This window comes from Podarcis raffonei, chromosome 16, assembly GCF_027172205.1.
Source record: "Podarcis raffonei isolate rPodRaf1 chromosome 16, rPodRaf1.pri, whole genome shotgun sequence".
In the NCBI taxonomy this organism is placed as follows: domain Eukaryota; kingdom Metazoa; phylum Chordata; class Lepidosauria; order Squamata; family Lacertidae; genus Podarcis; species Podarcis raffonei.
Genome location: NC_070617.1, coordinates 17,136,646 through 17,162,101, shown reverse-complemented (window position 1 = coordinate 17,162,101; position 25,456 = coordinate 17,136,646). Strand labels below are relative to the sequence as shown.

The 25,456-nt window shown below is 46.5% G+C and overlaps 1 protein-coding gene across 5 annotated transcripts in view; it reads left to right on the top strand.

Annotated features, from left to right (window-relative positions):
* PC (pyruvate carboxylase) overlaps nt 1-25,456 on the top strand; it is a 260,020-nt gene that overhangs the window by 122,053 nt on the left and 112,511 nt on the right. For all 5 annotated transcript variants that reach the window (XM_053369882.1, XM_053369886.1, XM_053369883.1 and 2 more), the window contains one exon: nt 1,202-1,364. In XM_053369882.1, the coding sequence (XP_053225857.1) occupies nt 1,202-1,364 (163 nt within the window). The remainder of the gene's footprint in view (nt 1-1,201; nt 1,365-25,456) is intronic.

The following is a 25,456-nucleotide window of genomic DNA, read 5'->3' as shown; positions in this document are numbered from 1 at the left end:
GCAGATGTTTGCTCAGGTGATATAACCAGACATATACAAAGCCACAGTCAATTTTCACGATGTTTTATCTTTCAACGGATAATGGGTTAACTCAAATTGACCAAAACAGATTCAGGTTTCTTCATCTTCGAGTGTGCTGGAGAATTAGTCGGCGCTCAGCGGGTGTTATGGACTTAAATTCCTCAATAGCATCATTGTGATTAACCAATGAAGCCAATTCTTGTTCAATGTACAGAATCACAAACGAAGGGGAAAGGGGGAGGGGATGACGAGACAAGCAAATAAGGAAAACAGGAGAGGTAAAAGAGGCCCAAAGCTAACAAAACAACCACAACGAGACTGATCAAGAAGCCAAAACAGGATATTTTCCCTGCAGAGATAAAGACTAGTGCCAAGCTGACCAGAGACAGGGCAGATCTGGAGGGTTGAGGGTGGAATGGCTCCTCCTTCCTCCTTGATTGTGCACCACAAAAACAGCCTCTCAGCCCCACAGATATCTCTTCACAAAAGGTGATGAAAGGAGCTCTGGCAAAGGCAGAGCCATGTGACAGAGGCAGATGCAAAAAGGACTGTCCTGAAAGAGAGTGTGGTGTAGTGGTTAGACCTGGGAGACCCAGATTCTAGTCTCACTTGGCCACGGGGCTCGCTGAGGAACCTCTGACCAGTCACTTCCTCTCAGCCTAGCCGACTTCACAGGGGTTGTTGCAAGGATAAAATGGAGGGTACTGTGTACACTGCCTTGAGCTCTTTGGAGGATATAAGTGACATACATGTGGAGGGAAAACTTAAACACGTTACAGAGTTCCCAAAAATAGACCAGAGGCAATTGTACTTCATCCAGCAGAGCTTTTACTTGTGCTGAAGGCAAATGAGCATAATGGTCACCAAATCCATTACAATCAGAATTGGCACAGTCCATAAGAAATCCAGTTGCAGCAAGCAGACTTATTTGCCTTCAGCACAAGTAAAAGCTCTGCTGGATGAAATATTGCCTCTGGAACTCTGCTGAACTCTGCAACGTGTTTAAGTTTTTCCTCCACACGTATGACAATAAGGTGGGATATAAATGCAATAAGTAAATAAATAAATATAAATAAATGCAATAGGTAAATAAATATCTGCACAAGACACAAAATGCCTAAGGAATTACGCCAAGCTTCACACACATATTCTCTGACTCTCTCCTTCCCTTCCTTTTCAGTGTGGACCTCGTCCATGCCCAAATCCACATCTCTGAGGGGAAGAGCCTTCCTGACCTGGGCCTCAAACAGGACAACGTGCGGATCAATGGATGTGCCATCCAGTGCCGAGTGACGACTGAGGACCCTTCCCGTGGGTTCCAGCCTGACACTGGCCGAATTGAGGTAGGATGAGCTCCTGCTGCTGGCTTCCACCCCCCCCCCCAAATCCTTCTGCTTCCAATATTTTTGCCCCCTGGCCCAACCATTTCCTATGATCTATGGGATGGTTCTCTCCTACCACCCACTGGGTTGTAACTGGGTGGGTTCCTGATTTGTGCAGGCTTGTATGCTGTCTGGGGAAGGTGGGATATCAGTAAGTCTGTTTGAAGAAGTAGCTCTGTGACGTCCTGTTTACGCTAGAAATCTTAAATGGAAATGCAAGCAGGAATCTGCTTGAGTGTAAATCATCAAAACAAGGAGGGTTAGAAAATCAAGACAAACATCCCTAAAGATCCACATTGACAGTAAAGAAGAAACAGAACAGAACTGTGTTCTGTTGAGATGGCAATCTCCACCTCAGTAAGCGTGGATGGAAGACGAATTAGTTGGTCTACAAGAGGCTGCATGGTCTATTCCAAATCAGTAGGAATGTCTTGCCTGCTACCAGCTTCAATCTGGTGGACACATTTTTCCATGGTCATTGTCAGCACTGATCTGTAGCCTTCACCAACCTTTGTTGGGCTGATGGCAGTTTTAGTGTGAAACACCTGCAGGGTGCGAGGTCCGTGAATCCTGGTCTAGATATTATATGTTCATATTGTGTGTATGTGTGTTATACCTAACAAGAGACACGGGTGGCGCTGTGGTCTAAACCACCGAGCCTCTTGGGCTTGCTGATCAGAAGGTCGGCAGTTCGAATTCGCGTGATGGGGTGAGCTCCTGTTGCTCTTTCCCAGCTTCTGCCAACCTTGCAGTTTGAAAGCATACCAGCACAAGTAGATAAATAGGTACTGCTGTGACAGGAAGATAAACAGCATTTTCTGTGTGCTCTGGTTTCCATCACGATGTTCCATTGTGCCAGAAGCAGTTTAGTCATGCTGGCCACATGACCCGGAAAGCTGACTATGGACAAACTCCAGCTCCCCAGAGACTTCTCCCAGATCAGCAGGCTGTCCTGCCATTTTCCTTTCCACTTTCTTGCTTTCACTTGTTTGCCTGCCATTGAAATGCATCATTCCACAATTGCTGTGTATCTGTGTGTGTCATGAACAGCAGTATTGGAGGGAAATAACATTCAGTACCTCAATAGATTATAGCAGTCAAGCTCCTCTCTCTCCTGCATATGTGGAATTGGACTGAAACAGGATTTTCCAGAGACTGGGCCTATCACTGAATGTGGGCATCCCACTTTTTCTCTTATGGTCTCCCTGTAACACCAAGTAAATGATGTCAAAACAATGCAGATTTCCCCACCTCCCACTACATTTCATTGGCTACCATTTGCATGTGTGCGTTGAACTCATGACACAATGAATCACTGGCTCCATCTGTTTTTGTTTGTTTGTTTTGTTTTGTTTTGTGTTTGTCTACTTGAACATAGTGGGACGCGGGTGGCGCTGTGGTCTAAAGCACAGAGCCTAGGGCTTGCCGATCAGAAGGTCGGCGGTTCGAATCCCCGCGACGGGGTGAGCTCCCGTTGCTCGGTCCCTGCTCCTGCCAACCTAGCAGTTTGAAAGCACGTCAAAGTGCAAGTAGGTAAATAGGTATCGCTCCGGCGGGAAGGTAAACGGCGTTTCCATGCGCTGCTCTGGTTTGCCAGAAGTGGCTTAGTTATGCTGGCCACATGACCCGGAAGCTGTATGCCGGCTCCCTCAGCCAATAAAGTGAGATGAGCACCGCTACCCCAGAGTCGTCCACAACTGGACCTAATGGTCAGGGGTCCCTTTAGCTTTTACCTGACCATAAGTGGGTAAAGAGATGAACTGGTATCTATTGATAGATCTCCAGGTGATTTGCAGAAGGGTTTTTGTTTTCCTGCTTCCTGGTTATTTAAAAACGTGACACCAAAATGACTTTTCATCCAACCTAAACTTGATAGCTAATCCAGAGTGGATGTTTGTGTGAAAGGATGGTAAACTCAGTTTCAGTTTTGCTGCTGAAAAACAATTTCCCGGTCTCGGAATGGGCTCTTCTTTAATTCTATCTGCTCTTTTTTCACTCCTGGCTCTGGTTGGTATATCTTGGGGTTCCAGTTAAAAGCAAAGTATATCTGATAAGCCTGCCCAGCCCTGCACTAGATGCTATCATGGAAAAAAAAATTCCAGAGAAGTAGCCATTTTAGTTTGTTGGCGGTAAAAACAACAAAGTGCCTATAGCACCTTAAAGACTAACAGACGTTATACTGTATTAAAGATTATGCCATTATACAATCAACTCAGGATTGCACTTCATGCATCTGATGAAGCGGATTCAATCATTGGAGAAGGGGTGAAGTGTTGTGAGATTGGAGACTGGCAAATGTCCCAGTGGGTAAGGAGAATCAGATGCACATATGAGAGACTCCTGGCTTAACAGCTGGTACATGTGAAATAGCTATAGTGGTTTTAATAGACCACTGTCTAAGCCGGAGTCAGCAGTGTCATGCAGAAAGGCTAGTTTTATTCTAGGGTTGCGTCAACACAAACTTAGTGTCCAGATTGCAGGAAGTAATAGAATCACCCTATTCCACCTCACCTAGAACACTGTGTCCAGTTAATAAAGGATATTGGCAAACCAAGGAAAATGGTTTTTGGTAGCTGTGAAAAAGGCAAATTCCATGCTAGGGATCCCCTCTTCCTCTACCTTTAAGGCGTGGATGATAGTAGCTGCTAATTATGATGGCTTTATTGGCATTCAAGGCCTGGGTAAATCTCATTGGCTGCTGTAAGAAGCAGGATGCTGGACTAAACTTTATTCTGATCCAGCTGAGCTGTTCATACGTTCCCTCTAGCCACACCCATTTCCAGGTTCCACACCTGGAGATAGTCTTGTGAGCAAAACTACTTGCCATTTCTCATTGTAACAAGGGAGGTTGTCTGGAAGCATTCTAAGAAAGTGGAAGCACATATTTGCATTAACAGGCTTTGATATACCTCTCCCTGGGAACATTGCAAAAAGCTATTACAGAAATGAGAACCGAGTGTCCAAATTTAGCAGTCAAAACCCCAAGGCCTTGGGGATGCCAAATGACAGAAATTGTCCCAGCTGTTCTTTCTGCTGAAATCTTGCCCAACTTATTAGCAAAGGCAGCCGCAGAAGAGTGGAATTAGATCCAAACTTCATTAAATTCATTGCTTACCAAAAAGAAAAAGAAAAAAGATCCCAGACTGTACCAAGGTGTGTTTTGTTTTGCTTTCAGAATTAATATCCTGTGTCCTTGATATTGAAAATAAATGATACCCCCTCCAGAACTTTCCAGAATTGGCTGAGAGCACTTTTAATATATCATAAATGCACTTTATACAACACTCGCATGACACTTCAAATGCACAGAGTGAAGCCATTCAAACATTTTAAAATGGAGACATGGTAGAGAAAGAAGGCAAGGCACCTTGGAATGAAGCAGCGATTCTGAGAAAGCTGCCTATGGAGCAGAATCATAATGATTTGGTCTTTAAAGGGTGGAGGGGAAGGAGCAGAGCATGGCTTCTGGAAGCTGCCGTATATAGAACAGGCTTCACCAATGTGGTGGCCCCCAGATGTTTTGTACTACAATAAAAACTATTGAAAGGTTAAAAATAGGCGTCAGTTAACCATTGCGGAAGGATGTAATTGCCTACATAGGCCTGGTGGAATGGAAGAGTTTTCAGCAGGCGTTTAAAAGCTGAAACTGAACGCACCTGCTGAATCTCTATTGGCAGAGAGTTCCACAGGACCGGACAAATGATAATGAAGGCTCTTGTTTCTTGTTACTGTGCAATGAGCCTCGTCAACTCGAGGAATGACTCACTGTGAAGAAAGGTTACGGCCTTTGGGATTTTTTAGTTCAGAGAAAAGATGAGTAAGATGTGACATGATAAAAGTTTACAAAATTATGCCAGGCATGGATAGAGAAAAGTTTTTCCTGCCTCTTTTATCATAACACTAGAACTTGCAGACATGCAGGACAGATAAAAGAAAGGACTTGTTCACGCAGAGCATAGCCAAACTATAGAACCCCCAGAAGAGGCAGAGATGGCCACCAACTTGGATGGCTTTAAAAGAGGATTGGACAAATTCCTGGAGGAGAGGGCTGTCGATGGCTGCTATCCATGATAGCTCTGTTCTACCTCCACAGCTTGAAACTGCACGCTTGAATCCTGCTTGTGAGTTTCCTATTGAGAAATCTGGGTGGCCACTTTAAGAGCAGGACTGTGAAGTAAATGGGCCATTGGCCAGATCCAGCAGCCACTTCTTGCATTCCTATGTAAAGTGGCTCTACCCCTGACCTATGGCATCTCTCAACATAGTTCTCTATGTGCAGAGATTTTTTTTTCTTTTTTACGGATCTCTTTTTTTCATTCTTTTTCGTGATTTCTCCCTTCCCAACCCCCACAAACACTCAGACTTTCCTTGCTGTTTGGAGGAATGCAGCCCAGACACCGTGCATAACAGTGAATATAATTTATTTATTATCTCATCTGCTGTCTGCAGGATGTCAGCCTTATTTGCGGTGGTTTGAGGAGTTAATTGATCCTCAGCGGGATGTTCTAATGTGAAGTGTGCATGTGTGTGTGTGCACATTTGCAGATCATCTGCCTCCATTTCCATCCCAACTGTTTAACTTTCTTGGTTTCAAATCCTCGGGGGTTCCTGCGGTTCATAGAGTGGGTTTCCCCCCCAATCCCTGTTCTACTTGGCTGTCAGTCTTTTAATTTCAATTGCCTGGCATGGCTGCTGGTCCTCAGAATTTCATGTCTCCTTTCCTTAATGGTGCGAACTGTTCTTGCCAATCAAATTTAACTAGCAAAGCTCCATGGCAAGGGTGTTACCCAGACGACCACTCTCAGGGCATCCCCCTTAACTCTTCGGCTCCGTTGGCAGAACGCAGGCTCATTCAGCGGGCGAACAAAGCAAACTTTGGCATGCACTAGCCGTCCTCATTAATAGGAAATAAAGTGGCCCTCATTGTCTGGAAGGAACAAGAGCTCTGGATGTTTTCTGATGCCTTATTTTGCACCTAATCGATTTGCCAATTGCCAGCACAGGTATCCTCCATTTAGCTAGCAATTAGCCCCGGCGAGAAAAGCACTTTCCCCTCTGAGCTGTGACCGCATTTGGAATACTGTGTACAGTTCTGGTCGCCTCACCTCAAGAAGGATGTTGTAGAGTTGGAAGAGATTCAGAAAAAGAGGCAGCCAAAACGACCAAGGGGATGAAGTGACTCCCCCAGGAGGAATGGTTGCAGCGCTGGGGACTTTTTAGTTTAGAGAGAAGGCGAGTGTTCATGTGACAGGAGTTCTGCATGGCGTGGAGAAAATTGACAGAGAAAAGTTTGTCTCCCTCTCTCGTAACTCTGGGACTAACATCTTATGGAGCTGCATGTTGGAAGATCCTGGACAGATAAAAGAAAGTCATATTTCATGCAGTGCATTGTTAAACTATGGAACTCCCTCCCACCAACTTGGATAGCTTTGAAAGAGGATTAGATAAGTTCACCGAGAATCCGACTATCAATGGCAACTAGCCAAAATGACTCTGCTCTGCCTCCACAGTCAGAGGCAGAAATTCTTTGGAATACCAGTTACTGGAAGCTGCAGGAGGGGAGCTTGGGTCCTGCTTGTGAGTTTCCCACAATGAGCAACTGGTTGGCCACTGTGGGAACAGGATGCCAGATTGGATGGGCCGTTGGCCTGATCCAGCACGTTATTCTTAAGTTCTGATGCTCTTAGTGAGCACCATCTGTACCTAAGCTAGTCAATATTTGCTTTGCACTAGGCACCCAAGAGCTGGACATAGGAATAAAGAAAGCTGCCTTATACCGAGTCAGACCGCCAGTCTATTTAGCTCAGTGACTAGCCACAGCTCACGAGCAACATGGCAACTCATCCACATTGGACCAAATTGGGGAAAGAACTAAAATTTAGCGTTCTTCAAGATGCATGGAAATGGGCCTGACATAAGATACCCTTGGAATCCATAGGCATGCCAAATGAAGGGAAAATGTACCAAGTTACATTTTGCTAATATTTAACGCAATATAAATTAGCGGGGAACCTATAAATGCAAACCTGATGCAAAATGTTGGGGATGTGATAGAGCACCGGCAGATTGTACACACAGCTCCTGCACAGTAAGAAGATTCAGAGTTATGGGTGACGGGGAGTCAAAGAATGAATGACGGAGTTGGCAAGGTGGGATTTGCCAAGAGAACCAGTTAGTTCGACTTCTGAATGACCTGAAAGGTAGAAGAGAAAACAGTAGTGTGGAATCTGAGACAGATTGGTGATCTGTTGCTAAAACCTGCAAGAAGTGGATGAAGAGGGAAGCATGGCTGTGTGTGACAGAACGCAGGAATGGCCTATCTTGTGATAGAGCCTCGTTCTTAATAAGATGGCAGTTTCGTATCTGTCTGCACCACTTCAGAGTGGAGGTGGAGGCTGACGGGACTCTTCTGTGCAAACACACACAAAAGTCCCTGCTCTGTCTTCAAATCCTGCTTGCTGGTTTCCCAAAGGCATCTGATCAATCACTGTGAGAACAGGATGCTGGACTAGATGAGCCATGGGCCTGATCCTGCAGGGCTCTTCTTAGATTCTTATGTCCATCTAGCTCAGTATTGTTAACACTGACTGCCAGAGGCTCTCCGGGCTTCAGACAGAGGTTGTCTCCAAGCCCTTCATGGAAATGCCACCAGGGATTGAACCTGAAACCTTCTGCCCACTTAGCAGATGCTCTGGCCACTGGGCTCTGTCCCTGACACCATCATTATATATCTTTAGGTGTTTGCAAAATCCTTCCTCTATAAACCAGGCCTTTAACTATCTGTGGCCTTCTAGAAATGGGTGGGATGTTTTGAATATACCCTGCCTCCCACTTGGTTTTAATGTATCTATGTGGGGTTTTTGTTTGTTTATTTTGCCTTTAATTTGCCTTGGGCAAGATAAAGTGACTAACAAATTTAATTAATAATAATAATAATGTCTCCCAGACTTTGCAACTACACCAGATTTTCAGCTACTATCATGACCTCCCTGCCTGCTGTTCATTATGATCTCTCCAGCATTTGATTTCTAAGAGTCTCCGTAACTTGGCTTCCAAACAGTGGCTCCCAACGCCGCTGGCTTCCTTCTCCGAGGCTCCGCAGCCACCGAGCGTATGTCTCGCCATGTGCCTGGTGCCGCCGTGAGGAGCTTTCCAGACAAAAGGCAGGCGTTTTTCAATTACCTCTCTCTGCTTGGGAAGGCGCTGGAGCAGCAGCCCTGATTATTCCCTCCCTGATCTGTTTCCGACGCTCAAAATGCAAAGAGGGCAAAGGAAGCCGTCCCCGACTTGGCATCTGTTTGGAGAAAAGCTTTCCGCTTTGCAGAAAAGGGTGGGTTGGGTGGTTATTAGAAAGCCAAAAATATGCCGTCTGCATGGGCTGGCTGGTCCTGGTGGGGCTGTGCTGGACCAGACGAAAACCCACCCAGTCCTCCTGGGCTTTTTGCACAAAGGAGATAAGGCTCTGTCCTCCCTGCCAAGCCCTGTGGCTTATAAAGAAGCCAAGAGGGAGCAGGCCAGATTGGGTGGGAGGTGAGGGGACAGTTGGTGGGTTACACAGGAACGTAAGAACTGTCTTATCTGCCGGCACCAGGTATAGGGGGTGCTAGGGGCTCAATATTCTGAATTGGGGACCCGCCCCCCCAATATTGAGGGGGCTGACATACCCTGTCACCATCAGGTGCCTTCTGGACACCCCAGCCCCCACCTGATGAGCGAGGGCGAATATTGCCCTCCACATATCCTGCCCCCTGGCGCATGCTGTGAGGAGAATGAAGCCTTCTTCTCCCTACCACATATCCCACTGGGGCAGATGAATCACATGACATCACATAATTTGTCATGTGATGGCCCTGCCCTCCAGTGTGGGAGGCAAGTTGGCGCCTTTGGCCTTGTTCTAAGTTAGGTTCATCCAGCTCTGTACTTGCACCAGGGGTGAGGGTTGCATGCCTTTGTGGGCAACCTTCCAGAGGCCACATGCCACTGGTGGACAGAGGCAGAGGAAAATGTGGACAGGGAGCTGTAGTTTGTTACAGGAGCTTAGAGTTGTTTCTCCACCTTCCCCTCACGGAGCTACAATTCTCAGAGCGGTTTAACAAGCCCTCTTCACGGGGGACTCTGGGAATAGCAGCCCTGTGAGCGAGTCTCCTAACAACTCTCAACACCTCTAACAACCTACAGCTCCCAGGATCCCTTGGGGGAAGCTGTTTAAAGTGGTATCACAGGCTCTAAACTTATGGTCTGAATGTGGCCCAAAGGACTGGCGATCCCATGGGCTCTGGGAGGCCGGCAACTCCTCTGAAAGCTGATGCCACCCTAGTATCTCTTTAGATAGAAATCTAGTAAAGAAATAATAGGTAAATAAATAAATATTTTGAAAAAGAGCTGGTAAATGTAAGGTGATTGGCTTTGGGCTGCTGTTTGTTTGTTTGTTTCTTATATTGCATGATGAGGTGCTGCAGCTGCCTCTCCCACCTGTCTTGGTTAAGCTGTGGCACCTGCGCATCCTGAAACAGCAACACTTGACCAAATTATGTAAAGAAAGGCTCCCCCTTTGCCTCTTCCATGTTCTCCTCAGACAAGCTGAGGAAAGGCGGCTGTGACAGGTCTGTCAACAGTGACAAAAATGGTTCTGAAGAGTTCCCCCTTCCCCTTCAAATGGGGGCGATAAGGGATGGATTTCACAATGTAAGGGTCAGAGAGGCATGTTGGAAGAGAGGAGGAGAAAAGCTGAATCCTTAAACCTTGTATAAAATATGCAAACTGTTCCCAAGTTCATTTAATTTTCATAGTCCAGAGCCAGTGTGGTGTAGTGTTATAAGAGTGTCGGACCACCAACCTGGGAGAGACCAGGGTTCAAATTCACAGGGAAAAGTCACTGCCTCTCAGCCTAACCTACCTCACAGGGTTGTTGTGGGGTTAATTAAGCAGGGGGAGAACCATTGACATCACTTTCAGCTCCTTGGAGAAAAAGGTGGGATAGCTTGTGCACTTGTTAGGGATATATTGGACATCTCGTCTAGGATTAGAGTAAAAGGTGTGTTAGAAAGTTTCCAGTATTCATAATGTGCTTTTTATTTTCTTCTAGGTCGCTAACAAAAGCTGTTGTACTTCCTCACACAGAGCATAGTTAGACTAGGGGACTCAATTCCATAGGAAGCAGTGATGGCTGCTAACCTGGTGACTTTAAAAGAGAGTTAGACGAATTCATGGCTGAGAGAGCTGTTGATGGCTACTAGCTACGATGGCTCTGCTCTGCAGGCAGGACTGCTTCTGAATACCAGTTGCTGGAAATCACAGGGGGGGGCGCTCTTGTGCTCATGCACTGTGGTTGGCCACTGAGAGAACAGGATGCTGGACTGATCCAGCCAGGCTCTTCTTATCGGAAACCAGGAGTGGGTTTTTGTGTGACAAAACTTCAAGCTCAGTTCTAGTCCTGAAAACAAACCCCTTTGCTAAGCCTACATTCAGAGGCTTCCTTAATTCAACGAGGATCCTCACTTTCTCTTCACCAAACCATGTGGCTCCAGGTGGTGAATCTTGGGGTTCCAGTAAAAAACAAAAACGTTTCAAATTGGATCCCACAAGCCTGCGGTCTGCCCGCACCAGACACCCTGTTGTGGACCACCACTTGCATCAGTCCCACTCAACATGTGACACTGGGGATGATGGGAGATGAAGTCCCAAAGATCTGGCAGGTAGCAGGCTGGTGATGGCCGAGCTAGAAGGATGCTTGAAAATGTCACTGATTCATTTCCATTTGCACACCATGTAAACATTCCACAGACAGCTCTGTTCAAGTCACCTTGGAAGGGACAGGAGGTGGGTTTGATTCACAAAAAGGCTGGATGATAACTCTTTCCTGAAGCTCATTCACTAGTGGCTGATTAGGAATTTGAAGAGTGTATGTTTTGTGTCTCTCTGTTTCTAGGCCTTGTGCTTACACTGGTCTGAAACAACCTTTATTGTCCTCAAAAGTGGTGGCAGAACTTTTTTAAAATGAGCTGTTGGTGGGGGGGGGGTGTGGCTTCATCTTAGCTCACTGTGCCTTAGATCAGCCACTGAACTGTTCACCCTAGGCCTTGCCTTAATTAATACAAACATTCACAGTTCTCCCTTCCTTCCTCTTCTCTCTCTCTCTCTCTTAAAAAACTTTTCTCCTCGCTGTCAATTTCTTTGCTCAGCTAAGCATAAATCTCCCCCTCTGATCTCTCCTTCTAATTGATAGCAGTTTTGCAATTAAGGATGGGAATTTAAGGCTGTTTCTCTGCTCTTGTCTTTTTGAAATCCAATTGTCTTGAGGGGGCCTGTAGTCAATTCCATTTTGTTCTAGTCGATTTCACTTCTCATCTTTCAAGCCCCCAAGAACTATGGGAGGATCAAGGGTCCGAGAAAGGAACCGTGGGGGAAGATACTTGCCGACTTTACTGTTGTTTTGTTGTTGTTTACTTTCTTTAGAAAAGCAAGTATTTGTCTGCAGGAAATGTGTGTGTGTACTCGTTTTAAGTCGTCTTTATAGCTGATGGCCTACGATAATAGAATTGTAGAATTCATATATTTTTTTAGAAGATATTTATTGAAATTTTCCACTTTAATACATTAAAAAATCAAAAAAGGAAAAACAAAAAAATTAAAAACACATACAATTTACAATCCTTATTTTCCTGTAACATATTTCCCTGACTTCCCCACACCTCCCCTTCTTATATTCCAATTCAAATTGTTAGTTCAACAAGTTCTTATCTCCAATTTTTAACCTTTTTCTATTTAGTTCATTTTTAAAAAGCCAATTTTACCTTATAAACATCAATATTTACATCAATTCTCATTCTTAAAACTTTTTTCTAAAGTCGACCCAAATTCCCTTCCACGACTTCCCCAATTTTCATACAAATAGCAAAACAAAATAAAAGCAAAAACAGGTTGTAATTATGCACCCTTTGGATCCCCAAACTCCACCCCCCCTTTCCCGGTTTCAATCCCCAACAAATGTCCATCAGTCTTAATCTACTATCAGCCTGGAGATCTCACGTCCGAGGCTCTCAATTCCTCTCTGCCGGTTTTTTTGATAGTCCTTAATATTAAACACCAGATCTCGGAGAAGCTCTAGCCAAATGGGGTCCATGTTTCTTCCAGCCAGACCTCCATACTTAAAAGTGGAGCCCGAATCTTGTTTCTTACTCCTTTCAAGTCCAAATGTCCCCAAAGCTCCAACTTCCACCTTAATCAGATTTGTAATCCTTGGATCTTCAGATCTCCACATAAGGAGATCTCTCCATTCTTCAGTCTCCAATTCAAACCAGATTTTCAACATCAAGTTCTTATTTTCCTTTGTAGCCATCATGTCAGGCTTCTGGCTCTCCTTTGTCATCTGCAGCATTACAGCTCCTCCTTCCTTTTCCTCAGGAACAACATATATCTCTTTCTCCACACTCTCAAAGTTCTCAAATTTCTCTTCTTGTCCAGCTGCATGAACTTCCTGAGTCAAGTCCTTATCAAATTCAATGAATTTATTTACTGTTAAGTCCAGAGTTGCAACATTTGTAGCCAAAACATCAATTTGGCCTTGTAACTTTCCCAAGAGAACAAAAACTCTGTCCAATTTAGCTTGTATTTTCCCTCCTTCAGCCATTCTTGTAATGTCCCAAAACCCCCTCTAGAGGGATTTTGGTTACTTAATATTCCTTCCAGTTCAAATCCAAAAGTCAAGTTAGTTTGTATCAGTTCTTCCTTGTTTTCAACAAATTATAACCAAATTGTAACAAATATGACCAGCAGAGACAACAAAAACAAAGTTCCCTTTTTCAGCTTTGACAGCTAATTTGACAGCTGTCAAACTCTTCAATACCTCTTCAACAGGCTCTCTCGCGGATCACTCCCGGGTCCGGTGGGGTGGCACTTCAGCTCCCAAAATTAGCTCTTATCCTCCAGTAAAATTACTTATACTGCCAAATCGTGAAATTAATGTCTTTTATCCAATAAACAAGAAAAAATTCTCTCGACCTTAGTTAGCTGATCCTTGCTTAAGATTATTTACAAGACGGGGAGACGGACTTCCTGTTTGCGCCCGATCATGCCTAATTCCAAAAAAATAAAATAAAAATTCTTTGTAAATCCAATTTCCGTACTACTCACGGGTTGTTGCTTTTAAAGTCCAATTGTTCACAAGAAGAAGTCAGCGCTCTCCGACCATGGCGTGCGGCTTCACTCCGCAGGAGAAGCAGTTGACTCTCAGCACCGCGCCGCTCACCCTGTCCCCCGTTCCGAAGCCTTTAAAAAGGCTCCTTCATGGGTCGGGGGGTGCAAATGGTGCCCGCCGAGTCACCAAGTTCACAGGCTTCACCGCCTGTGATTTCTGAGGGTCCCCGCGTCGTCGCCACGGCAAGACCCAACTCCTGCGGAGCCGATTCCCTCCGGAGCTCGGAGGGAATCCGCCATTAGCCGATGGCGCTAACCCGGAAGTCTAGAATTGTAGAATTCAAAGGTACCCTGAGTCCAACCTAGTCCAACTTCCTGCAATGCAGGAATCACAGCAAAAGAATCTCGAACAGTTGGCCACAGCAAAAGAATCTCGAACAGCTATTAACATCAGGAACTTCTTCCTAATGTTTTGCCAGAATCTCCTTTCTTGTCATTTGAATCTGTGGCCAACCAAACACACCCCTGAGAAAACAGGAAAGCAATGGCCCTCGCTCATTGTCTGGATTTGCTACCACAAGGTGTAGTGATGGACACTAACTTGGGTGGCTTTAAAAGAGGGTCAGACAAAATCAACAAAGGAGCTTAAGGCTCTCAATGGATACTGGCTGTGATGTTCTGTCTCCACATAATGTTTCTGAATGCTGGTTGCAGGAGGGGAAAGTGCTTTTGTGCTCAGATCCTGCTTGCAGGTTTCCCATTGAGGCATCTGGTTGGCCACCGTGAGAGCAGGATGATGGGCTGCGTGGGCCATAAGCCTGAGCCACCAAGCTCTTCTTAAGTTCTTGACATCTGTCTCCTTCCACCAACTCTCCCCATTTCCTTGCTGCGTTTTTCTCCAGTTTGAACCGCTAGCCAGTGTGCTGTGCATTTGGCACCTTTGGGTGGTGAGAATAAATGAGTCTGAAATGTTACCCACCTCCCTTTGCCTCTGGCTGTGTGACTTCACCCTTCCTAGCTACATAAAAGGTCATGTTTTGCTGAGGAGGGGGCTTTGCAGCTCAGGGGTTTCTGGAGAGAGGGGAGGGAGTGGGCAAAGAGGCTGATCTGTCCTTCAAAGTCAGCTGCTGGGATCCTAATACCAGGGACCTGAGCTTGCCTGTGGGCAGACAGATAGCAGCTCATAAGTTAGCAGTGGCTTTGTTCGGCGAGAGCAGCTGCTGACGATGTTTGACAAGAAAGCAAGTGTGCTGCGTCTGCAGCAATGAATAATCACCATCCTCTGTTAATTTTTCAGGCTGGGGGTGCATAATCATGATGGCTTAATGCAGGTTAGTTCCTCGTTAACATTTTTTTAGCCACCTGCATGGCACAGCAAGTTCACTCTTCCTGACTGTGCTAAGTGCATGGATTTTTCACCCGCACCTCTTTCATAGAATTGTAGAGTTGGAAGGGACCCTGAGGGTCATCTAGTCCAGCCCACTGCTGGGCAGGAATCACAGCTTTCCAGTTGATGAAATGAGCATGCTAACCTGTGTTCACGGCCACGACTGTGCAACCGGGCAATGGGGTGGGTGTTTCCTGGTTATGTATAAAAGGGAATCCTTGTTGGTGCTTATTACATTTATATCCCACCTTTTCTCTCCAAGGAGCTCAAGGTGGCATGCATGGTTCTCCCCTACCTCGCTTAATCCCCACAGCAACCCTGTGAGGTGGGTTAGGCAGAGAGGCAGTGACTGGCCTGCAAGGCCACCCAGTGGGCTTCATGACCGAGTGAGGATCAGAACCCTGGTCTCCCTGGTCCTAATCTGACACTAACCACTACACCACCACTAGCTGTGAGTTGTGGAAACCAAAAACTGGTGGTGCTCATCTCTTCACCTACCAGGCTCTTGAGCGGAGGGGCAGGTAGGGTGGGACTCTCCAGGCAGTGGGCCAGTCATGGCTGGCAAGGCAATTTCACCCCAGAAGAAACCCGCCCGCCCATCAGCTGAGTTTGATCCCAGCAGCAAGCAGCCATGACAACAGAATTTAAAACTTGCTCATCAACTGACGCTCGGGGATTAAACCCCTTAGCAAATGAGCTGTTCGAAGCAGCGTGCTTTGAAATCCCAACAATGGGACTTCAGAGCACCAAATCCCCTGGTGTCATTTGTGATGTCACTTGATTGACAAGAGGTGGCCCTCCCCACTTGTCAAATTTGGCCTTCTAGGAGGCCCATGGAGCCAAAAAGTTTCCTCACCCCTGCTCTTGAATATTTATATCAGGCCTAGCCAATTTGTAGGGCTCATTCTGCCTGCCAGTTGCAGCAGCCCAATACTGCATCCTCCTGTCCCTTCTGATGCCCAAAGTGGGCTCTTATGTTCTGAGCTGACGTGAATGTAGTTTTACACCAATGACCCTTCTGACCTGGTTGAACTCCAGCTGCCATCAGCCCCAGTCATCAGGACAGATGGGACTTGTAGTCCAGGTGGGTTGGAGGGCCACAGGCTAGGCACACTTGTCTTACAAAAAAAGTAACAATAAATATAGTCTGACTGATCTGTAACAATAAATATAGTCAGACTGATCTGTAATTCAGCCTTTCCCAACTTGGTGCCCACCATATATTTTTGACTGCAACTCCCATCAGCCCCAGACAGCAGGCTGGCTTGGATGCTTTGCACTATTAACTCTTCACTCCCACACAAGACTCCCAATCCACTGCAAATCTTCACAGTCTTGTTTTTCTACTAAAAAAAAATGTTATTGCAGAGTTGGAAAAGGTTCCGATAAGGGCAACCAAAATAATCAAGGAGGTGGAGTGACTTCCCTATGAAGGTTGCAGCTTTTGGGACTTTTTAGTTTAAAGATGAGTAAGAGCTGACAGGAGAGAAGTTTATAAAATTACACATGGCGTGGAGAAGATGGATGGAGAAAAGTTTTTCTGCCTGTCTCATATGCGATGAAGATGAATGTTGGAAGAGTCAGGACAGAGAAAAGAAAGAATGTGTTCACATGGTTCAACTGTGCAACTCTGCTGCAAGAGATGTGATGACTACCAACTTGGATGGATCTAGAAGATGATTGGACAAATTCATGGAGGAGAGGTCTATTGATGGCTACTAGCCATGATAGAAGCTGTTCTCTACCTCCATAGTTAGAGGCACTAATGCTTCTGCATGCCAGTTGCTGGAAACCACAGGAGGGGCGAGGGCTCTTGTACCTGGGCCCTGCTTGCTGCTGGTTTCTCACAGGCACCTGGTTGGCCACTATGAGAACAGGATGCTGTACTTGATGGGCCATTGGCCTGATCCAGCAGGGCTCTTCTGATGTTCTTATGAGGCCAATGGAGGTGGTTGGAGAGTTGACACCACAGTTGTGGTTTGGGTGTCCCTATCAGCCGCTGTGTTCTGGCTTGCAATAGTATCTGTTCCACACAGGCTCCATTCTGCCCAGCCTGGCAGCTCTGCCAGTTCAGGACCATAGCATTTCAATGCCCTGGGGAGTGGTGGGAAAAAAGGAAGAGTGCAGAAATCAGTTAAGCACTTAATTTCCCAGTTATTTCCTCCCTCCTTCCCCGCCACCGCTTTCTCCGCCTCCAGTTCACAGGCAGGCATCAGCTTCCACTGCAGAGTGTGAAAATAATTTAGCACAAGTAGGCAGGCAGTATCTTTCTCTCTAAATTAAACAGCTCCCTTTTGGGTCCTCTCTCAAGGAGGGAGACTTCTCGGGGATGGCAGGGAGGAAGAATGTGGGCTTTGGTTGCTGCCATTTTGTTGAGGGAAGGAGAGGCAGGCTGCAAATAGCTCCATTTCAGGCTTTAAAAGGAAAACCTCAAAATGATGCAGCAAGGTAACCCAGGGCATCCAAAGCCCCAGCACAACCTCTAAGCAGCATCCACTCTCCTCCTGTGTCAAGAGAAAGCTGAAATCTGAAACCTTAAAATAAAGAAATCATACAAGAAAAGAAACATTACACTAAGAAACAAAAGGATGCATTGGAACAGCAGGCTTAAAATAAAATAAAAAGGAAGTGAATAGGAAGATGTGTTTGGGACTGATTTGACAACAGAAACTGAGCCTCAGAGCTGAAGATGATTGAAGACAGGAGAAAGAGCTGGGGTCTGGCAAGGATGAGGTCTCTTCTGACAAATTGCTGGCTTGGGAGGGGTGTCTTTTTGTTTTGCTGCCCTGCTCCACTCATTTTGCAAAACGGATTTGTGCAAACATTTTTGATTTATGCCTTTCTTTTTCCATCTCCCCCCCCCAAAGGTTGACAGGAAGAGCATCTCTGGGGGTGAGGGGAAGGGAAAATGAAAGGCAGAGCCTTGAAAGTCCGCACCTTAGCTCCGCTAACAAGGGCTTCTTTTGTACAGTTGTTTGCTTGCTTGTCATCTGCAAGATGAGCTGCTTGCTTAGGTGGGCCTTGAATGGGCTTTAGTTGCATTTGTGGATGATAAACATGGTATGTGGAGCCTCCATGCCAATGAACAGTCTACCCATTGCTGTGGGGGGCCCTGGGAGCAGCATTAGGGAAATGCTATCCATGACCCTTCTTCTGAGCTTCTGGGAAGCATCTTGGCTGGGCCAGTAGGGGGAAATGTTAATGGGCCTGTTGATGGATCCAGTCTTGGCCTGATCCAAGACTGAGAGCCAGGGTGGTGTAGACCAGGTTTCAACTGTTCACTCAGCTATCATGTGGCTCTCTGGGTGACCATGGGCCAGTCACTCTCAGCCTAACCTACCTCACATGGTTGTTGTGGGTATTAAAGAGGAGGGGGAGATCTACGTGCATTATCTTGGGCACACTGGAGAAAGAAAGTTGAGATACAAACGCAGTAAATCAATGGATCCACTGGGGACTCTTCTTCTGACCTTAATTTCCCCCGCCCCTTCCAAAATCCTCTTCTTGAATTTCAGTGCATTATCAAGCGAGGTTCTTTTTTGCCTGCTATCTTAGCTTCATGCTAATAGCTCTTGAAACAGCAACAACAAATCAAAGCCCTGCTCAGTTACATCCAGAGGAGGTGGGGAAGAATAAAACAAATCCGTTCCCTGCCCCTCCAAGAAAAAAACACACACATGCACTTGTTTGTTCATGGCTCTCTCTCTCCACACACACCCCCCCACGCTCCTCCCGGAAGCCTCCCATCTCTGACAGCACACCTTTGCTTTGACAAGGTGGATTTGTTCCCTTTTCTTCCTGCAGGTGGGGAAAACACAGCTAATTAGGGAGGTGTTGCAGAAGCCCTGCATTGATGGGGAAGGGGGCAGGAAAGGTGCTTCTGGGGAGGCATGAACTGCCGGTGAGATTGTTGATGGAGGATCTGACAGCCTTGCTTAACAAGTTTCTCCTCTCCCCCCCCCCCCCCGGAGATTTGTAGGTGGTGGTGGTGGGTCTCACAGAGATTGTTGGCAAAAGGGGGAAATAGGTTTTGTGCAGATTGTTTGCTTGCAAAGCAGAGAGGAACAAAGACCGGGGTTCAAAGGCTCCTCCGTGCGTGTGCGCGTCCCCCCTCGCCCCCACCCTTTTAAAGGGGCCTGGGATTGTAAGCAGCTGGGAAGAGGCAGCGCAGTTCCTGAGGCTGCCGCTGATGTGGCTCGTCTGTCCTTCGGTATATTTTTCAAAGCCGTATTGATGGCTCACTCTTGAGCTGCCCTTCCTTTTCAGTGCAGGACTTGAGGATGAGGGGCAACCTGTCGCTTCTCTCCCTCCTTATCCCTCCCCCCCATCTCATTCCTTTCTCTATCTCTGCAAAAATGGGGTTGCCATGGAGATATGACCACCTACCAGTGGCGGACAGGAGCCTCCACGTCCTTCCCTCACCCACCACTGTTCCTTCGGCACTGTTCACAAGCCTTAAGAGAACAGTTCTGGGAGGAGATCTGGCTCCTGCACGAGCCACATGGCACAAGGGGGCTCAATTCTGCCAGGGGTGCTGAGCTGCTCTTTGCAAGGAAATAATCTTCTGCTACTCGGTGTGGTCCTTTCTCCATATCCTTTGCTCCCAGGTCACACATCCTGTGATATTGGCCCCTGTCCTTCCCCATAGACCAGCTGTGGGGGACCTTTGGCCCTCCACATGTCGCTGAACTACTACTCCCACCATCCCTGGCTATTGGCCACACTTGCCAAGGCTGATGGGAGTTGTTGTCCAGCAGAATCTGGAGGTCCAAATGTTCCTCACACATGCTCAAAACCAAGGAACCCGAATGTCCCCCCGATGTTGCTGGAATACAACTCCCATCATCCATAGTCATTGTTCACACTTGCTGTGGCCCATGGGAATTGTAGTTCAGAGCTAAAGGTTCCCTGCACCTGCTGTAGCCCCGCCACTGTGATCAGGGGAAAGACACTCTTGCGGGTCTGCTATCTTACTGGAGAACTAAAGGTGCCAAAGGCACTTGCCGGGGGGGGGGGGGGACCTCTCTCCATACAAACGCATGACCATGTAAATTAACATTTAAATTGTCTTTCTGGTTTAGAATAATCACTGTTTCCATAGTGACAGATGAAAGGCCAGATGGCAGCTTGCAGAGAGGCTTAGCATGGGCAACTGCCCAGGCAGAGCAGCATTTGTCTGCAGTGTGTTTCAGCCACTGATTACTATTGGTGGGGGAGGAAGGAGAGGAGGAGAAAGAAGAAGGACCCTGAGATGTGATAGGGCATCAACACTGTTGTTTTTGCACCACCGCTTCTGAAATGATTTCCTGCAGAGCTGCCAGCAGTAGGAGCAGTCCATCTGAGCAGTGGAATGCTTGGAAGTGCAGGGCTGTGCTTGGACCATCTCCCATTCTGGCAGTCACAAAATTGCCCCCCCCCAATGTGTCTGGCTTTTCAAAGTGCCAGTGCGTCATTGCGGAGAAACAACCCTTGATTTGTTCTGCCCGCTGGGGTAGAGAGTCCAGGACTCAGTCGCCTCCTCTCCTTGGAGGCCCTTTCCGACGTCTTGTGCAACACGAATCTCTGGGACCCTGTTCCTTTTGAAGCTGCTGGCTTTTGATTATACAATGCCCCCCCCCCCGCCATAATTCATTATCCCACAGCAGCTGTAGGAGCAGGATGCTTGCCCGGAGTTGCAAGACGGTGCCTTGGAGACCTGAGGCTTTGTTAATCATCATCAGATTAGGAGGTAGCCATGGGTTGGCTGGCGTGCCTCCTTGTTATCTGTGCCCTGCAAGCTCCCCTCTCTTGCACATCCTGTCCCTGGGAGATGGTTCCAGGAGCCGTTTCCAGAGCTGCCTTTTTCTTTTTAAAAGATTGGTGCATTGTTCAGCCAAGGTGCTCACGGTGTTTTAGCGATAACTCAGTGTGACAGCAGCAGCAGCTGGGGGGCGGGAGGGGAAGGACCCCACGCCAGGCCATTGTTTGAGCCAAAAGACACACCTTGATTTTGATTTGCAATGATCTGTAGAGCAGGCCTCGATTTTGCTGGTTTACAAGATGCTTCCAGGAGGAGATGGCAGTGGCTCTGAGCATAAGCAGAGATAACCATGCCTCACCTCTGAGTCACTGCTGCCTAGTGGGATGCTGTGGCTTGTTCCTTAATCGTTACGGAGCACCAAATTCTCACAGCTCGTGCTTCAAGGAGATCACACACAGTTAACACTCAGCTGGCGCACCTACCTTGTGTCTGCCTTGGTGCAAGGGTGCTGGTGTGGGTGGCTGAGCTGAATTGTGACTGTGGCATGGGGGGGGGAGCAGAAGTTTTAAAATAAATAAACATTTTACTGCTAATTTCCCCTCTGCAGAGCTGCAGTCTCCTGACACCTCTCAGCACCCTTAACAAACTACAACTAGGCTGCATTCACACATACATTTAATTAAAAAATAATTAAAAGGCCATAGAATGTTCAGTCAGCCAGTGGCGTAGTATGGAGGGGCTGGGGGGGGGCGTGGCCCCGGGTGCAATTTTCTGAGGGGGCACAAGGTGCCCCATGACAGGCTCTCTCATCGAGGCCTTTGGGGCCTGGCTCCAGCACGTGAGGGGGCTGTAGAGGCGGCTTCCTCACACGGCAGCTCAGTGCCACCAGCCAGCCACAGCTCCACTCCCAGGTCAGGCCTGCCGCAGCGGCAAAAGCAGCTTAAAGGAGAAGAGGCAGCAGCAGCATTGCTGCCCCTCTCCTCCACTGGGCTCTCTGGTATGTGAGTGCACTTCCTGTGCCGCTTTGCGAGGCTGTGATCCGAGAGTCTGGCCACAGCCTCACAAAGCCATGCAGGACTGCCAGGGTGGCATGAGTGTGCCCTTGAAACAGCGACAAGGGCAGCTGCAATGGGCTCCCGGAGTGAGCAGTGCACCCATCCCAGATGGTGATAGCATGCGCTCTGCTGCTGCAATCAGTCAAATTCTGTGTTGCCAATGGTTTGGAGAACCCTGTAAAGCTTCAGTGCTGTTGGGTGGGATGTTATCTTATAGACAACACATGCAGACACACAGGACTCCCTCTCCACAGCGCAAAGTGAAATTTATCTTTCCAGATGGTACTTTACCAGCCTAACAGTGTCTCTCTCAGGTAGACAGTACTGCTGTTTTCTCCTTCTATCATTTTTATTGTATTGATTTCTTTGATTTAATTCCATAAAATCTGTGATAATCATCAATTCAGCCACTGCTTTCCCACATGTTTGCTGCCTGCTCCTTAGTCTGCGCTCGCCCTTTCCGTGGGAGGAAGAGAAGCGGCCTTTGTCTCTTCAGGCCAGCGCAGTCCCCGATCTTTCTCCCAGCCAGTGCCAGAGCCAGCACCAATTACTGCCAGTCAGCAAAGCAATGAAATTTCATTCTGCTGGCAGGGGGTGCTGTGCTGGGGACAAGAGACACAGAGAAATGCGAAAATTGCAAGTTTGTTGAAGTTGTGGAACAAGGTATCAATAACAGAGGTTGCAGGCAGTCACTGAGCGGCTTGGCTTGATGCTTCCCGGTTTAACATGGGGCGGGTTTTAATGAGAACTGAATGAGCGGGGTCTTGCTTTCCACAAAGATATAAAAAGAGCTTGCCATATCGAGCCAGTGGCCCATCTTTCTTTTCCAAAGTCTGCAGCGTTGGGGACTTTTCGGTTTAGAGAAAAGGCAAGTAAAAGGTGACATGAGAGAAGCTTATAAAATCATGCCTGGCATGGATAAAGTGAATAGAGACAAGTTTTTCTTCGTCTCCCGTAACTCTAGAACTTGTGGGCATCCAATGAAGATTCAGGATAGATAAAAGAAAGGACTTTGTCACGCGGCAGATAGTTAAACACTATGCAACTCCCTCCCACTCAAGGCAGTGATGATGGCCACCAACTTGGATGGCTTTAAAACAGGATTGGGCAAATTCATGATGGATGAGGCTATCCACAGATCTTCACCTCAGTGGCCTCCCCGTTCAGAGGCAGTATGCTTTTCAATATCAGTTGCTGGAAACCACAGGAGAGGAGGGGGCTCTTGTGCTTGGGTCCTGCTTATGGGCTCCCGCTTGGGACATCTGAGTGACCAGTATGAGAGTAGGATGTTGAATTAGGTGGGCCATTGGCCTGATGAAGAGGTTCTTCTGATGTTCTTCTGTTTTGTGCTCATGATGGTACCAGGGTGGTTATACGCAATCCCACTTGGTGAATCCTGTTTGCGTCCTCAAAGGTTTTAGAGGAGAGACATACTGCTTTGTTTCCCATGAGTGCATACCCTGTGATGTCCTGCTTGAAACCTGTGGCTTTTTAAACCATAGGTGTTCCTGGAATGGCAGTGCTGTCCCTTTTTCGTTGCACTATAATGCCAGAGTGCCTCTCCAGACGACAATCATGCTGTAGCATTGGGGAAGCACCTCAGAACAACTAATAATGGCAGTGATGTGTGGATGGTCCCATATGAATCCACCACTAAATCACCATTGTTGCATCAACTGCATGTTACAAAACATACCCACAAAAATAAGCCACCAGCCTGGTGGGGCCCAAATAACATTTGCAGGTTTTGGAAACAGCACCAGAACTTGCTAAACCTGTTTGCCTGATGAGTGTGCTCTTTCTTTTCTTTTTAGAATTTTTTTATTTTGTTTTCAGAATGCAAAAACGAACAAGAAGAAACCCAGTAAAATGATTTCCATCATGTCATTACTAAAAGGAGGTGACATGTTTTATATATTTTTCTTCTTTACATGTAACGAGGGGAAAGTTGTCAGCATGTGAGTTCCATCAGCAATTTGGAGAAATCCTCCTTCATAACGTTACACTTGGCTGTTAATCTCTTTTCCATAATCCGAGGAAAGTCTCTGATAAATGTCACTGCATATGCCCTTGATTTGTAAATGAGATAAAATCATAGCACGCTATAGAAGAATCAAACATTTTATCTTTGATTTAAGTTGGTACGTCAGTTTTTACCGCAGCTCACTGTACCCAGAGTTCAGTGTCAAAAGTTCAGCAGTTTGTAGTTATTACCCTGCAAGCCTCCATCCCTTAGATGTCACTTTTTCATTCTTCTCCCTCCCACATTGTTAAAAGAACTGATCCTGATGTTTGTGTGTTTGTATAGTTTGATGCGTAATGTTTGCTGGAGCCTGCCAGGCATGTTTACCAGAGGTTAGAAGTAGGATGAGTTGCCTGCACTGTAAGAATCATCCTCTCTTTCAAGCAGCCTTTGGTGTTTTGAAAATACTATTTATTTATTACATTTATATTCCACCATTTTCTCCAAGGAGCTCAAGCGTACATGGTTCTCCCCCTCCCCACAACAACCTTGTGAGGCAGGTTAGCCCGGGAGGCAGTAACTGGCCCAAATTCACCCAGTAAGTTTCATAGGCAAGTGGGGATTTGAACCCTGATCTCTCAAGGTCCTGGTAGTTTTGCTTTCTAACCACTACAGCACAATGGCTCACATTATGGAGGCATACTATTGTGTGTCTCTGCCTGTGGTACCCTGGATTTGCCTGTCCCATTATGTACAAATTGACTCACTTGCTTGAGTTTTTAAGGGGGTTTAAGAACATAAGATGAGCCTTGTGGAATCTGGATATAGATCCCTGTAGCCATAAGAACACAAGCAGAACCATACTGGGTAAGACCAAAGGCCCACCTAGTCCAGCATCCTCTTTCTCACAGAAGCCAACCCGTTGCCTCTTCTGGGAAGCCCACAAGCAGACGTCTCCTGCTGATGCCCAGTAGCTGATATTCAGAGGCATAATATGGTACCTCTTATCCTGGAGGGAGAAAACAGCCATAATTGATAACTTTATCCTCCATGAAAATCCCCCCTTTTTGAAACGCCATCCCTACATCCCATGCCAGTGAATTCTGTAGTTTCATTCTGTACTGTTTAAAGAAAAGCTTGCTTCTGTCTGCCCTGAGTCTCCCATCCTTCATTGGATGACCCTGGGTTCCAGTAGAGTGTACGTGTGAGAGACAAAGACACACTCAGAGAGAATCCATCTGTACTATACATTTAAAGCACTATCATGCTATTCCAAACAGTCATGGCTTCCCTCAAGAATCCTGGGAGCTAGAGTTCGTTAAGCATGCTGAGAGTTGTTAGGAGACACACACACCCATATTCCCCTCCCAGAACTAAAGTTTAGGGTTGTATCCAAGTATGTTCTACTTGAGAAGATCTACTTAAATTAATGAAGCTAAGCTAGTAACTCAAAATCAAGTCACTTACCATTTGTTAAAATTTTTTGCAGGGCAGATAAGTAATATTAAGAACAAATTCCAATCATTCAGTCCTAAATACCTTATATTGAGCATCAGGAAAAATCCTAACCAGCTAGGGCTCATTCTGTTATTTTTCCTTTAATAAGACCAGCATGACTTATAGTTATCCAGATCTTTTAGCTAATTTATGCTGACTCGATTAATCTTCTGGTTTACAAAATCTAATGAATGCATACATATTGGATAATTATATTTGCCCAAATAATGTCTAATTTGTTTTTTTTCAATCATGCTTCAAAATTAAACTAGATTT